The following is a 13,830-nucleotide window of genomic DNA, read 5'->3' on the forward strand; positions in this document are numbered from 1 at the left end:
AAAGGGCCTTCATTAGAACGATGAAACCCGAGCGAAGATGTCTTTTGGACCGCCGACATAGTCCAAACTTTCAAATTCCTATCAACACTGACCCTAATGTATTGTCGGTAATATGATTAAGATGTTCTAGAGACTGCATCCTGTCCAACACTGATCATCGGGCTTGTCGTTAACATGATTACGGTAATGTCCGGTGGAGACTTGCATTGTATGTCGGAACTGATTCAAACCCCATAATTTCAAATGCTCTGAGTTCAGGTCTTAAAGCGATTGTGACAATAATAATTGTGGATGACCCTATATGAATTTGGATGTAAAGATACAAAACTAATCAAAAGTAATCGAACAGATCCGCATCCTTATTTTAAAAAAAGAATTAGAAGTAACTTGGAAGTAACTTGTTCGCCATGGAACTGCGAAAGTAACAGCCAAGATTTCTTGAAAATCAGATCTCGAAGTAGACTGTTTTCGCTATCACAGATCGATCGGCATATCAGTATTTAACCAGAGAAAAGCCGCTGACTTTTAAGTCGGAATCGGCTGAAAAAAATTTTCGGATTTAGCTAAGCGAAAAATTTTTACTTCAGCTAGCTCAATTACAGACTGTTTTCGCCATGCCGACCAAGCGACTTCAATCTCTGGTATTAACGTAAGAAAGGTTATCTGAAAGCCCTGAAAAGTAACGTAAGGGCGGATTTGGACAAACAATGGAATTCACCGTATTGTGCTGCTCGGGAGAGTACTTTATATTAAATAAGTTACAAAAAAATTCAGGAAATCACTCAAAAAATTCTTAAATTAAATGACAATGCATAATTGTTATGGGTTCTCAAGACAGGATACAGATCAAGATACAGTGGCATATTCAGGTTTTGGAGTACGGTTTGAAGGTCAAATTTTAGAATTTTTTGGATATGCCTCTGGATCAAGATATCCTAAAAATATCCCAGAATTGTCTCATCTTGATCCTTTCTCAATCTCGATCCCGTCCCAAAGTCGAGACATCGAGAACCCACCAACAAAAAAGCATCTTATCCCGACAAAACAGCAATTGTTGCTGCCGATACAAAATCAATAACATCCGGACATACAACAAATGGCAAACTATAATTATTAACATTTTGAACTGGACATAAACACTCTAATTTTCCATCATATATATTACATCCAGCATTTTCACCACAATATGGTAAACAGGCATTAAATACACATCTTCCATCCGCGGTACATACATCATATGAATCACAATCAGAATTTGTGTTGCATTTTCCACAACTTGGCGGAGTTCCATAGCCTTTTACACATGAACATTTAGGCTTTTTATCAACAATTTTACAAACTGAATAAGCACCACATGGATTTGGTGTGCATGTGCCATTGTATATAGTGCTAATTGGATTACATTGATGATATGGATCTCCTGTATATCCATCGGTACAGACACACTTGTTATCAGGTCCACAATATGCATTTTCTCCACAGTTACCGCCACATTTATCGGTAAGTATTTCCGAAAATGATTCAATGGCTATGTCCTGATCATTGTCAGTTTTAAGTCGACATCCAACTTCTGTTTGAGGGATGTAACCATCCATACATGAGCAATGCATTGTCCTCTTTTTCTTGTCAACACGACAAACGGAATTGTCACCACATCTCCATGACTCACACAGTTCCACACATAAATTTCTTTTATCACAAACGGCTGTCTGTCCACATTCATCATCGGATGCACAACCTTCACGGCAATTAGGCGGCCAATCATAAAATCCAGTCTTACATTTACAATGTGGTCCAACTTCAAGGTCAGACTCAATACATTCTGAGTTTGGTCCACATGGATCCGGTGAGCATGGTGACTTTTCATCAAGTTTAAAGCACCCAAGTTGCGGATCTCCTGAATATCCTTTCATGCACGAGCAAAAAGTAGTAAATCCAACAGTATAGCATGTTGTATTATCACCACAAGCCTTTCTCGTGTAACAAATGTCAATGCATTCATTATCTTTACGTTCCTGATTATAATCGCATCTATCAGCTGTAGACTTGGCCTCGCAAATGCAAATGAGCAGTAACGATGACAGCTGTGAAATAATTTTTTATTATTTTCAGTTAAAATAGACTTAATATGCTCACCAGAATCGAATAATAATAGCCTTGAAGCATTCTTCCTCGTGCAGCACAGAAACACTTCTTAATCATGTGTAAGACTGCTTACAACTAGCTTTCTTTTCATGCAAAAATAAGAATATTCTTTATTTTTTATAAAAAAAACACGCAATTACTTTACAGTACGCATCAGGTTTAACAAGTTTTTTTTTTTTTTGTGTGACACAACTGTAATTCAACCTTTTATGTAGCACGTTGTTACTGAGACATCCCTAGTTCTTATTATTTGTGTAACAAAAGAGTCGATTCTCTTAAACAATAGCTTAGTCCATCCACTAAAATTGAGAATCAAAACTATATCAACTGAAACATCCAAACGCTTTCCGAGTACGTAAGTGACTGTAAATGAATCAAGTCGTTTGAGTAAATTAAAGTATTAAGGACAAGATGTGCAATTTATTTTATTTTTTTTTTATTTATAGAGTCTACAGAGTCAAAATGGAATTTAAAGAACAATTTTGCACTTGAAAATAAAGTTCAGGAAATTGAGTAAATTTATGAGTGGAATGAATTGATTACAGGAGTTGAGTCTTCGGTATGAAGCTATATATCCAGTTTGTTGCTACATTTTGGGTCATTTTATTGGAATGTGAGCAGTTAGAGTTGAGTAGACTTACATTAGACAGGGACTTTTGAGAATAAAGTGAATGTCTTGAAGTAAGTCGATGTATACAAGCTTGGAGAAGCCTTAAGGTGCATCTTAGAAAGTAAGGTGCGGTTAAGAGTCAATTTAAGGTCAATATCTAGCGAGAACAGCGCAAGATACTCACTAAAGCACCCGTACATCGCCATATTAACGGCGAAACATTAAATTGTCCTTTAACGGTTTTAATGCACTGACTCACATTTTATGGTTAGCAGGTTGGTTAAAATTGCGGCTTAATGCCGCTCGGCTGCTAACAAGGGGTTGAATATTGGTAATTGTCTGACGCAAACCAGTTTTAGGCGTCATCTGAGAGAAGACATGGATCACAATTGATCTGTATTGGCTGCGTAGCAAGTTAGTTAATATTGAAGCTTGCCGTATTGTGCTGCTCGGGTCTACATTCTCTAACTTAATGGTATACTCAAGTTTAATAAGATTTGATAGGAATGTTGAATATTTACAATACTAGCAATGCAGTTATAGCGAGTGATATGCTTTCCCAATTATAAGACCAGGTCCTGAGCCCTGGGTCACAAAAAAGTCCCACCTTAGAACCGGTTCCGGGAAATCCTGAAGAAGTCCCGTCCTGGACCAGGTCCGGGAAATCCTGAAAAAGTCCCGTCCTTTACCAGGTCCGGGAAATCCCGAAAAAGGCCCGTCCTGGACCAGGTCAGGGAAATCCCGAAAAAGTCCCGTCCTGGACCGGGTCCGAGGAATCCTGAAAAAAGTCCCGTCCCAGACCGGGTCCGGGAAATCCCGAAAAAGTCCCGTTCCGGACCAGATTCGAGAATTCCAGAAAAAGTCCCGTCCCAGAACGGGTCCGAGAAATCCTGAAAAAAGTCTCGCCCCGGATCCGGTCCAAAGAATTTAGGAAAGCATAGCCTTCGAAAGAGTCAACTTAAGACCCCATGCAAGCAAGGCAATATAGACAACACCTTTGAATACTCTCCAAAATATCCTAAGATATTCGGTCCTTCAACACTGTATATCCACTCCATAATAACTCTTGCCATACCCACAAATATTATCTACATCCGAACAATCAACCCCTTAATACAATTGTCTATAAACTCAATCAAAATGTCATCAAGCACACACACAGACTACAAAACTTCACAAATCATTCTTAATCTATCCAGAGAGTACAGCAATTGCAGCAGCTGATATGAATCCCACATCAGGACAACTCATGAATGGAAAACTGTGTATGTTTACAGGCTGAACTCTACAGTTACATTCAACCTTTCCTTCGTGGATATTACAATTGACATTATCGCCACAGAAAGCACTACAAACATCATCAACGCATCGTCCACCTTCAGCACATGTCTGACTTGGTAGACAGTCTAATTTTGTGTTGCATTTTGAGCAGTATGGTGGAGTTCCAAAGCCTTCTTTGCATAAGCATTCAACCTCGTTATTGACAACTGTACATTCCGAAAGTCCACCGCATGGATTTGGATTACATGGACCGGAACGTGGTTTTTCAATTAAATTACATTCTTTGAGTGGATTTCCTTCATAGTCCGTTGTGCAGACGCATGTGCCATTGGATCCACAATATGCATTATATCCACATTCATCCTTACATTTGTCATTAAGAATTTCAGCAAATAGGTCAACTGGAATGTCATCATCTTTGTCTGCCTTTAGAGTGCAGCCTTTAAGTGATTGTGGGATGTATCCATCCTTGCAGGAACAGTGCATTTTTCTGGTCTTTTTATCTAGTCGACAGACTGAATTTTCACCACATCGAGTCGGGTCGCAGAGTTCCTCACATTTATTGAATCGATTGCAAATTTCTGTTGATCCACAATCGTCATCTTCTTTACAGCCTGAACGGCAATTTGGTGGCCAGTCATAGAAATCCTTCATGCATCTACAATGTGGTCCGATTTCAGCATCCGACTCAATACACTCAGCATTTGGTCCACATGGATTTGGTGAGCATGGTGACTTCTCGTCCAATTTAAAGTCCACCAAGTGGATCTCCTGTATATCCTCTTTTGCATGAACAGTAAGTCTGGAAGCTTGATGAACAAGTTGTATTCTCACCACAACTTTTTTGTGAATAGCAACGGTCAATGCATTCATCGCCAATTAATTCCTCATTAAATTCACATTTTGAAGGCTCTTCGGTTGTTGCATCATCATCATCATCATAGTCATCAGCCTTGACATGACTGCATAAAAGTATCACTGACAGCTGTAAAATTTACATAAATTTAAATATATCGTTAAAGAATTTAAAGGAAGCTTCTTACCAGCAGAACAGAATAAAAAAGTCGTTGCATAATTTCTTCTTAACAGAATTGGACACAATAACACTTCTTAATCCTCTGTCAGACTTATTAAAACTAGCTTTCATTCATGACATCGCGAGTATTTTTATAATAAATACAGTGATACTTCTGCAGACATCATATCAGGTTTTACAAGTTTCTTGTTTTATATTTACACTAAAATCTTTTGATAAACGATGTGGTCGATGATGATAAACAAGACTGTGGCTTGTTGTGTGTCCGAGTGATGCAGATGAAGAAGGCTTTGCGACGGAACCAAATTCTCAGTTTTGACATCTAACTGGCATTCAGTTAATACCGTCCTACGCCATTAGGGTTTCCAAAAACGGGAATTTGTATTAAAAATTAGTCGGGAATATTCCCGAACCCGAAAGTCATTTCCGTTTCCGTTCTCGCAAGTCATTCCCGTTCCCGTGCAATTTCGGGAATTGGGAACGGGAACGGGAAATCTGAAATTCTTATACGCCATGTTGCTCTTGGAGTACTGGACATGCCTTTTCCCTTGAGGATTTCAGCTAAGTGTCTCTCACCCAGCTACAACACTGTTCCGCTTTTGAAGTGAGTGACCTACCCAGTCATATTTAGGCATTTGACGAAACTTTTAAGGCTCCACTTAGCTTCTTATTAACACCAGCTTATTTTTGGGAACCATGTGGACGCCATGTGGACGCCATGTGGACGCCATGTGGACGCCATGTAGACGCCATATGGACGCCATGTGGACGTCCAAAGAATTCTTGGAAGGTATTGCACTTGGTATCGGAAATTGGCAAGTGGAAGACAGCAATAGAGCCAGCTTCAGTCAACTCCTATGGAAGGTCATGAATCTCAACTGATCTTTATGACCAGCGAAGTAAGTAATTAAGTATGGACACTAAACAGCCGCCATGCCATGGTTGCATTTGTGTCACTCGGGACATCGAATATGCCAATTAACTTTGAGATGTTAATGAACGCTTCTTACTAAATGTTAATATTTTTTTAAATTTTATAGCAAATTAAGTAATTTTTTATGATGGTGTGCTGGTTGTTTTCAATGAATGCAATTGAGTTTGTTCTTCAGCTGAACTTGTTTGTTGACTTAATCAGCTGATTTATTTATTTACTTGCTGACTTACCGGTGTTTTAAGTTTTGGGATTTACTGATTAGTCACTTTATTGCATGGCAAGAAAAGTTAATGAAAATTTAGAGTCCTTAATATCCTGAGGATTGAAGGATAGAGCTGTTTTTACACATTTACGCGAGGCAATGAGCTCTCTTGCGCCTGCCAAAGAAGTAAGTAAGATATTCAATTCTTTAAATCCAAGGCTTAATGGTTAAGTGCCTCGGGACTAGATAATTGTAAAAATTCAGCGATCATTGGTTCGAGACTCGTCATGGACATTTTTCAAATGTCCTTTTTCGAATCATACTGCACTGAACAGTTCAAGGCAACAGGCATTTATGCCATCAAAGAAGTGTTGGGTCTCAATATAAAACATAGAGCCAGAGTGGGAATAATTTGAGACACTAGCCCCTGTGAGATTTTGGAACCTAGGCATTTCTGATAGCGGATAGACCGTTAACAATAACAGCGGCCTAAAAATGCGGTCAAAACAGCGGTATTGAAAAGTAACCGCTGCATCAGCAATGTAAAGGCTATAAATGAGAAAATTATGAAGGCGTAAGGAATGCAGTTTTAATTTATTTCGATCCAAGTGACTTTGGTACCGAAAATGGCAAGTTTTGGATGAAAATTTTCGGAAATTAAATCATTCCAATTTTTTCGAAATCAGTCAATTGCGTGTTAAGAACAATCCGTCCAGCTTAGATACTCAATAATTCATGGAAAATTTTGGTTAAGTTTACAGAGTTTTCTTTTGTTTTAAACATTTTTGTGCAAAATCAACAGCATTCTTAAACTATGAATTTTTTTTAAAAGAAAAATAATTTTTGAGTTCAATAATTAAAAATTAGTTTTCTTTTCCATTTTGATTAATTTCTTTATAGGTTTAGGCAACCTAATTTAACCATACAAGTCAAATAAAAGAAAATATATTAATGAAAAGCTCATTTTCAATAAAATTGAGATATCGATAAAAACTCGGCAAGGACTGTTAACCGCGTTAACAGCTGTTTTGAGTTTTTTTGAATAACACGGTTGCGAAAAAACGCGGTTAATCAGAAACGGTCCTAGTTAAATTTTTGGCTACGCCCCTGATTATAGGCCTAGGTTTAAGGAGCAAGTGATGAACAAATTGCGAACCTAAAATCAGGACCCTATTGTGGAGGTGTTCTCGACTTTTTAGGGTGACTCCAGTTTAGGTACAATGGAATTTTTTTTGGCTATGCATCTGAGTCGACTCCGGAATGGTTTAGTACTTCGGTGCCAGATCTAGATAGGTTCATCGGCATGGGAAATTTTTTGGAATCATATTGTCGGAATCCTTTGAAGGACTGTCCAAGAGTGGTTCAGATTCCAAAGTTAACATTTAATATTCAATATATGCATCTGAAAGTTTCAAAATTAATTCAGTTTTATGCAAATTAAACAACATTTATCTTGAAAATATCCAATAACCATAAAAGGCAAATGGAACTTCAATGCCACAAAACTGACTCTACAGCATCACACCGGCTTATTATCACCAAAAACATCAATGCTTAATCAATAAATTTTAAATTTATCGTAAAAGTTCAAAATCAGCATCATTTTTCTTAAAATTCATCACTTCCATTTATTTAACAAATTTTACATCCATAAAACTTCTTGCCGTTCTCAATTAGTCGAGTAAAATGCAATTTTAGAGCACAAAACAACCCTCGTCAATCGTCTTCCTTCTTACCAGACTTCACATTTATGTACAGGATTCATTGGTGAACCTGTAATGACATTTTAATTCATAAATAATGAGTTTTAAATTAAATCGGAAGGTCAATTACCTTCGAGACAGTTGAAATCCTTTGAAAATTCTTTCATGTTACTCAATGGTCCCAGAACTCGGTATGGACTTGGCGGGTGATTAACGGCAATTATGTATGCTCTTAATGTTGCCGGACGGTAGACCTGAAAAAGGAAGATTTGAGAGGAAATTGGATGGTAATTATTGGGGATATTATTGAGGTTTGTAGATTAAGGTTTGGATAAGATTGATGATTTTTTGAAGGTAGAATTAGATCTGTCTAGGTTTGATGGATTTTAAGGAGTCTTATAAAGTAACATAGAATTGTAAGATCCACTATGTAATCAGTGCACGTCCTCTAATTAGATAGTTAGGCATATCTTATTAAAGAATACAGCTACAGGAGCCGATTGAGGGAGGCCATGGATCACACTTGATCTGTACGGCCAGCTAAGTAATTAATTGACGAATAAGCCAAATCCGAAATAAATCAATTTCATCTTAAAATGAATGCTTTGGAACAATTCTAATTAATTTGCACAGCAATAATGAGTTCGAATCTCAATATTGATACTTAAGCCAAATTTATCAAATATGCTTATACCTCTTTTTTTAACTTACCGAGCACCAAGTCTGTGCTGCTGAAATCCAGAACAGTTGATTAATTGAGTAGTTGTTTAATCCTGGAAGTTTTGGTTCTTCTCCACGTTCTTTTTGAATTTTTTGATACGCAAGATAAGCTTCTTTGATTCCTCCTGTGAAAATAATGAATTTTAATGGATATTGACTAAAGCAATACATCCGTCCGTAAATATGTTAATTCAAGTCCTTGGATATTGACTTTTTTGGGTATCCCACACAATATATTGCCTTAATAGTATTAAGCCAGAAATATATTTTTAATTGCAGCAAAACCGTTTTGCCGGGAATATTTTTTGAGATATTTCAACAATTGGCTCTAAGCAAACTGTCATTAGTACTACACTGACTAATTTCTAATTATCTAACTGGAATGAATATGAACTTACTTCAGTGACATTATAAAAACCCTTAGTGTCTGGTGTAGAATGTACCAAATTCTGCCTTCTGATCATTAAAAGCTGAGTGTTGAGACATACGTTACTTAAAATTTCAAGTTACACAGGCCAGACGTAAATTGTTAGAAGTAATCCATGACCTCCCTCAGCTAACGCGAGTAGCAAGCAATCGCTTACCAAGCCCGGAATGCACACAATATCAAAATGATCGAAAAATCGACTCCAGGTCAACAGACTCTGACCACATGCAGATTAAATGAATTTGGCCTAGACTAGAATCAAGTCGTCCTGGAGCTGAATTTCGTTCAATTCTTAACCGTATGCCTTCCGGGTAAGAGACCAATGTCTCAATTTCAACAAATTCTCTGAATCATGACATTTCTAGTATGTCTCAATCCTATATTTAGGATTTGTATTCAAATTCTTAAGGTTCGACCAAGAATCGTAGGCTTGCCTTTTCTGCTAGATGCGCAGGCTAGCAGTTTTGGACTGTATTTTATAGTTTGTACCAGAGTTGGCAGTACTCCAATGTGGAGGCGCCCCCCACTGGAGTCCGGACTCCACAAAGTCCGGACTTTTTAAACTTTCGGAGTCCGGACTCCAAAGTCCTGCCAACTCTGGAATGCACAAGGAATTTTATGTCTGCAGACCTGCATTATTGGACGATCCTTACAAAAATTTCTCATTAATCGAGTACGTATAGGACGAAATGACACTACGATTTCCAACCTGTTGAACCATCCCTGATGTCATTTAAAGGACTACTCACCATTATCAGCAATATTCTCTCCCTGTGTCTTAACACCATTCAAATTCAATTTTGTAACAGGCTCAGTAAAATTGCCATACTGTTCAATCATACATTGCGCTCTCTCACTATATGCCTTGATCGTATCATCATCCCACCATCCAACTAAATTACCATCGGCATCAAATTGACGACCCTGAAATTAATGACAATTTTGGTCAATTAAAATTAATTACATGCTATATCTCTCACTGCATACTCTATCGTCAAATCCATGTGTGATTTCATGACCAATAATTGATCCAATAGCGGCATAATTCATATACTGTGGTCGATCGGCTGAATAGAATTGACCTTGTAAAATGCCAGCAGGGAATTCTGTGGATTATTGCTGTAAATTAACTTAATTTTTTATGCCTCAAATTATTCACTTACTTATGCTGTTTTCAAGTGACGAATAAAATGCATTAACTTGTGCCTGATTTGATTGTTTCACCCAATCCGTCTTATTCACAGCCTCACGTAATTTTTGGAATTCACGGTCGGTCTCGAACTCATTAATGCTCAATATCGATTCTAGATACTTTTTATCATCGACATTGACTGACTTGTAAAAATCGATTATTTTCTGATCGCCAATCAATTCATCTGGATATCCAACATTTGTATACATTTTTTTGACTTTCACTAAAGCCGCCTTTCGTGTCTCATCGCCCATCCATGAAACTTTCTTTAAAATTTCTTCAAATTCCTTTTTAATCGCATCGACCATGTCCAGTGCATTTTTCTTGGATACGGGATCGAAATATTTACGAACGTACATGGAACTGAGTGCAACTTTAAGACTAGATGTGGTTGTATCGATACACTCTTTCCAACGCGGCTCCTCCTCTTCTTGACCGCTTATGGACGATGTGAACTTTAATTGTCGCTTTCGTAATGCGGTTGTCATGAATTTAACTGAATATTGAGTCATTCTCCATGCTAAGTAGTTTGCTATGGTTCTGTAATATCAAATAAATTTGTAATGTATTATTAGAGTTTTTAATTGAGCGTGCAAGTAAGGAAGGCATTTTGGAGTGAGTGACTAAAGCGCATTTGATGATTAATACATTTAGATGGTTTTGGTACAGATTTCTGTTGTATGGTATGGACTTGTAATGTGAATTTAAATGTTTGATAGATAGTGCAAGTAAGAAAGGCTTTTTGGAGTGAGTGTCTAAAGCGCATTTGACGATCTGGACGCTATAAATGAGTTTTAATCAAGTACATTAAGGCATGAATCGATTTTTAATGTGGTTTTCAAATTTTTGATAGATAGTCCAAGTAAGGAAGGCATTTTGGAGAGAGTGACTAAAGCGCATTTTTCGATCTAGATGCTAAATCGATGCCTGTAGCAGCTTTATTAAGCCATTACAAGTCACACCTCACTCTCTAGCTTACCATAATCATTGCCATACCAACAACTGCAAAATAAATCCGTTAATAACATCACAGACTCACCTTTTAGGTGTTTTCTCAATCACCGTACCAAATTGATCGAAGAAACTCGGCACGTAAATCAAAATGACTTCATCATCCGTAACTTGAGCGTCTTGCGGTAAAAGATTATTAAAATATGCCAGCTAAATTCAATTACAGAACAATGAAAGAAGATTGTAGTAATTTTTTACGTAGAATTATTAATTCTTCATACCCAATCAAGGTAAGGATGTTTCACATTCAATTCTTTGATTGTAATTGGATTATAAAATGAGTCGGCATCTCTACGCTTATCGTTTGTTAATGAAATATTTGCCAATTCAATTTCAAATTGTACAACATCCATTGCTTCCTTCTCAGCACGCTCACGATCGGCACCAAATAGTACAGCTATGTCAATTTGATAATTGAGATAGGCTTGAACAATTGAATCATTGATGCCTTTACGGAGATATTCAATATCGAGTCCGAAATCTGTTTGGTCGATCTGGAATGGAATTGAATTGTCTGTAGAGTAAGTATTCAAAATAGAATGTATGTGAAATTGAGTTTTGATGCTGTATGTTTGAAATGTTTAAGGTTAGAGAGATTAGGAGTAGGTTGTGCTGTTTTTGCCATCTTTTTGGGCATAACTGCATCAAAACTCAGTTTATAAAAGCTAAAGTGATGAAGAAATATCAAAATTAAAACTCGAAGTGAGTAATTACGTACGTAAATTGATTTTACGTACGTATTTTGATTTTGCGTACGTAATTTGATTTTACGTACGTTTTTTGATTTTTGAATTTTGTTTTAACGGTTGAAACTGAATCAAGCACTTTTCTCACTTCAAGCCTCACATAACCTCAACCCAAACACCACCAAACTCACTCCATCCTCAATTAATCAATCGATTCCAATCTTACATTAATTATTCGACGTGTGGAATTCCTCAAGTCGGTATCAACCGAGAAATCAATCAGATAATCTGTCGAAAAGCCAAGTTGACGTAAAGCTTTGACAGCACATTGCCATATCCATTCTGACTTATCCCATTTATCGCCTATAACCATCGGCCAACCTCCTATTTTCTCCTGTATATCAATTAATGGCATCAATCCACGATCATCAATTTGACCTAAAGGCACATGCAGCACAAAAAAAAATATTTCATACGTAATTTATAATCAATCTGTAATTTAAAGTTGTCTCACTTTCATCCATGCATGCTAAATACAGTTTTTTGACCATTTTGAAAGGCTCAATTTCATTGTCTTCAATTGATGATGATATAATTATCCTCAATTGCTCTTGCAATTTATCACCGACAATATTAAATGTGTTGACGAAAACTTTATCATCTGGAATTATTGTATTTTCCACGAATTGCCCGCAACTAAATGTAAAAAAATGTGGATAAATTAGTGGGTTTAAATCCTAACGATATAAAAGATGATTTTTGGATGGTTACATCCGTGTGGACTAATGGTATGTTCGGTGACATGTGTGCAGTGGTGGGCAACCTGTGTGGTGCAGTGTGTGTGGTAGCCAATCGCATTTCCATGTGTGACCTGGGCAACTCATCAGTCATGACCTGTTTGCATTGATGGGTCCAGTGATGGGCAACTCATGTCAAGTAATGGGCAACTCATGTCCAGTGATGGGCAACCCGAGTCTAGTAATGGGCAACCCGAGTCTAGCAATGGGCAACCCGAGTCTAGTAATGGGCAACCCGAGTCTAGCAATGGGCAACCCGAGTCTAGTGATGGGCAACCCGAGTCTATGAATGGGCAACTTGTGTGTTTAATAATGGGCAACCCGTTAGTGGGCAACCCGACTTATGGGCAACCAAGTTATGCGGCCTTGCCACCAACCATGACAAAAAAGGTTGTTCACCCCTGCACTAATGGCGACTATATTCTTCCCTGATTTCTCCAACCGTGCAGTTCTTCAAAAAAACATTCAAATTTATTCAAAAACTCTCATACCTGAATTTATAAAAGTCGTCACACGGATTGACTCCTTTATCCATTCTCTGTAGCATATTTGACGCAGCATGTATGCAGCCAGGTGAAAGACAAACTTTACCAGCATCTATACACACTTGCAATTCATTTTTCTTATGTTCGGCACTCTCTGTAGTTGTCGGAACTTTTTCTTTGATTATAGTTCGAGATGCATTTATTACAGCATGTAGACAGCAAAAAATGCCAATGTAAAGGAATCTATTGAGGAGAATTTGGCAATAAAAATCTTGTAAAAAGGCAATTAAAGTTACTTTACTTCATCTTTTATTGGAAAACTTTTTTTGTGGCACAAGAGCAGTCTGATCACAATGGTCTGCGGCCAAATACTAAAAGTGTTTTGAAAATTTAAATTCATATTTATAATGGATATGTATCTAAATATCAAGTGTGAAGCTTCCAAAAATTTATTTTTAGCTGATTATTCAGGAAAATATGATGGACATTGTCTTTGGATACACTGGCAGACATGCTGAGCTATTAAAAAAAATTAAATTTGAATTTCAAAAAACCGTCAAGTTTTTGAATTTTACAAAACCGTTAAAAATTTGAGTTTTAC

The 13,830-nt window shown here is 37.2% G+C and overlaps 2 protein-coding genes across 2 annotated transcripts; both read right to left on the minus strand.

The window, feature by feature from the left end:
- Positions 1–997: 997 nt before the first annotated feature.
- LOC139092059 (neurogenic locus notch homolog protein 1-like) lies at positions 998–5,177 on the minus strand. Its single transcript, XM_070642345.1, has 3 exons — positions 5,080–5,177; positions 3,956–5,021; positions 998–2,084 (listed from the first exon to the last, which is right to left on the minus strand). The coding sequence occupies exons 2-3, from the start codon at positions 4,907–4,909 to the stop codon at positions 1,032–1,034; spliced, it is 2,007 nt and encodes a 668-aa protein (XP_070498446.1). The 5' UTR covers positions 4,910–5,021; positions 5,080–5,177; the 3' UTR covers positions 998–1,031.
- Positions 5,178–7,810: 2,633 nt separating this feature from the next.
- LOC139092048 (neprilysin-2-like) lies at positions 7,811–13,601 on the minus strand. The gene is made up of 12 exons (XM_070642335.1): positions 13,531–13,601; positions 13,236–13,472; positions 12,462–12,643; positions 12,174–12,385; positions 11,483–11,755; positions 11,290–11,411; positions 10,222–10,790; positions 10,046–10,164; positions 9,808–9,982; positions 8,623–8,756; positions 8,042–8,165; positions 7,811–7,981 (listed from the first exon to the last, which is right to left on the minus strand). Exons 1-12 carry the CDS (start codon positions 13,533–13,535, stop codon positions 7,941–7,943), a joined length of 2,193 nt encoding a protein of 730 aa, XP_070498436.1. The 5' UTR covers positions 13,536–13,601; the 3' UTR covers positions 7,811–7,940.
- Between the last annotated feature and the right edge of the window lie 229 nt (positions 13,602–13,830).

Source organism: Chironomus tepperi, unplaced genomic scaffold, assembly GCF_022539635.2.
Source record: "Chironomus tepperi strain 1889 unplaced genomic scaffold, CSIRO-AGI_Ctep_v1 contig_286, whole genome shotgun sequence".
Classification (NCBI taxonomy): Eukaryota; Metazoa; Arthropoda; class Insecta; order Diptera; family Chironomidae; genus Chironomus; species Chironomus tepperi.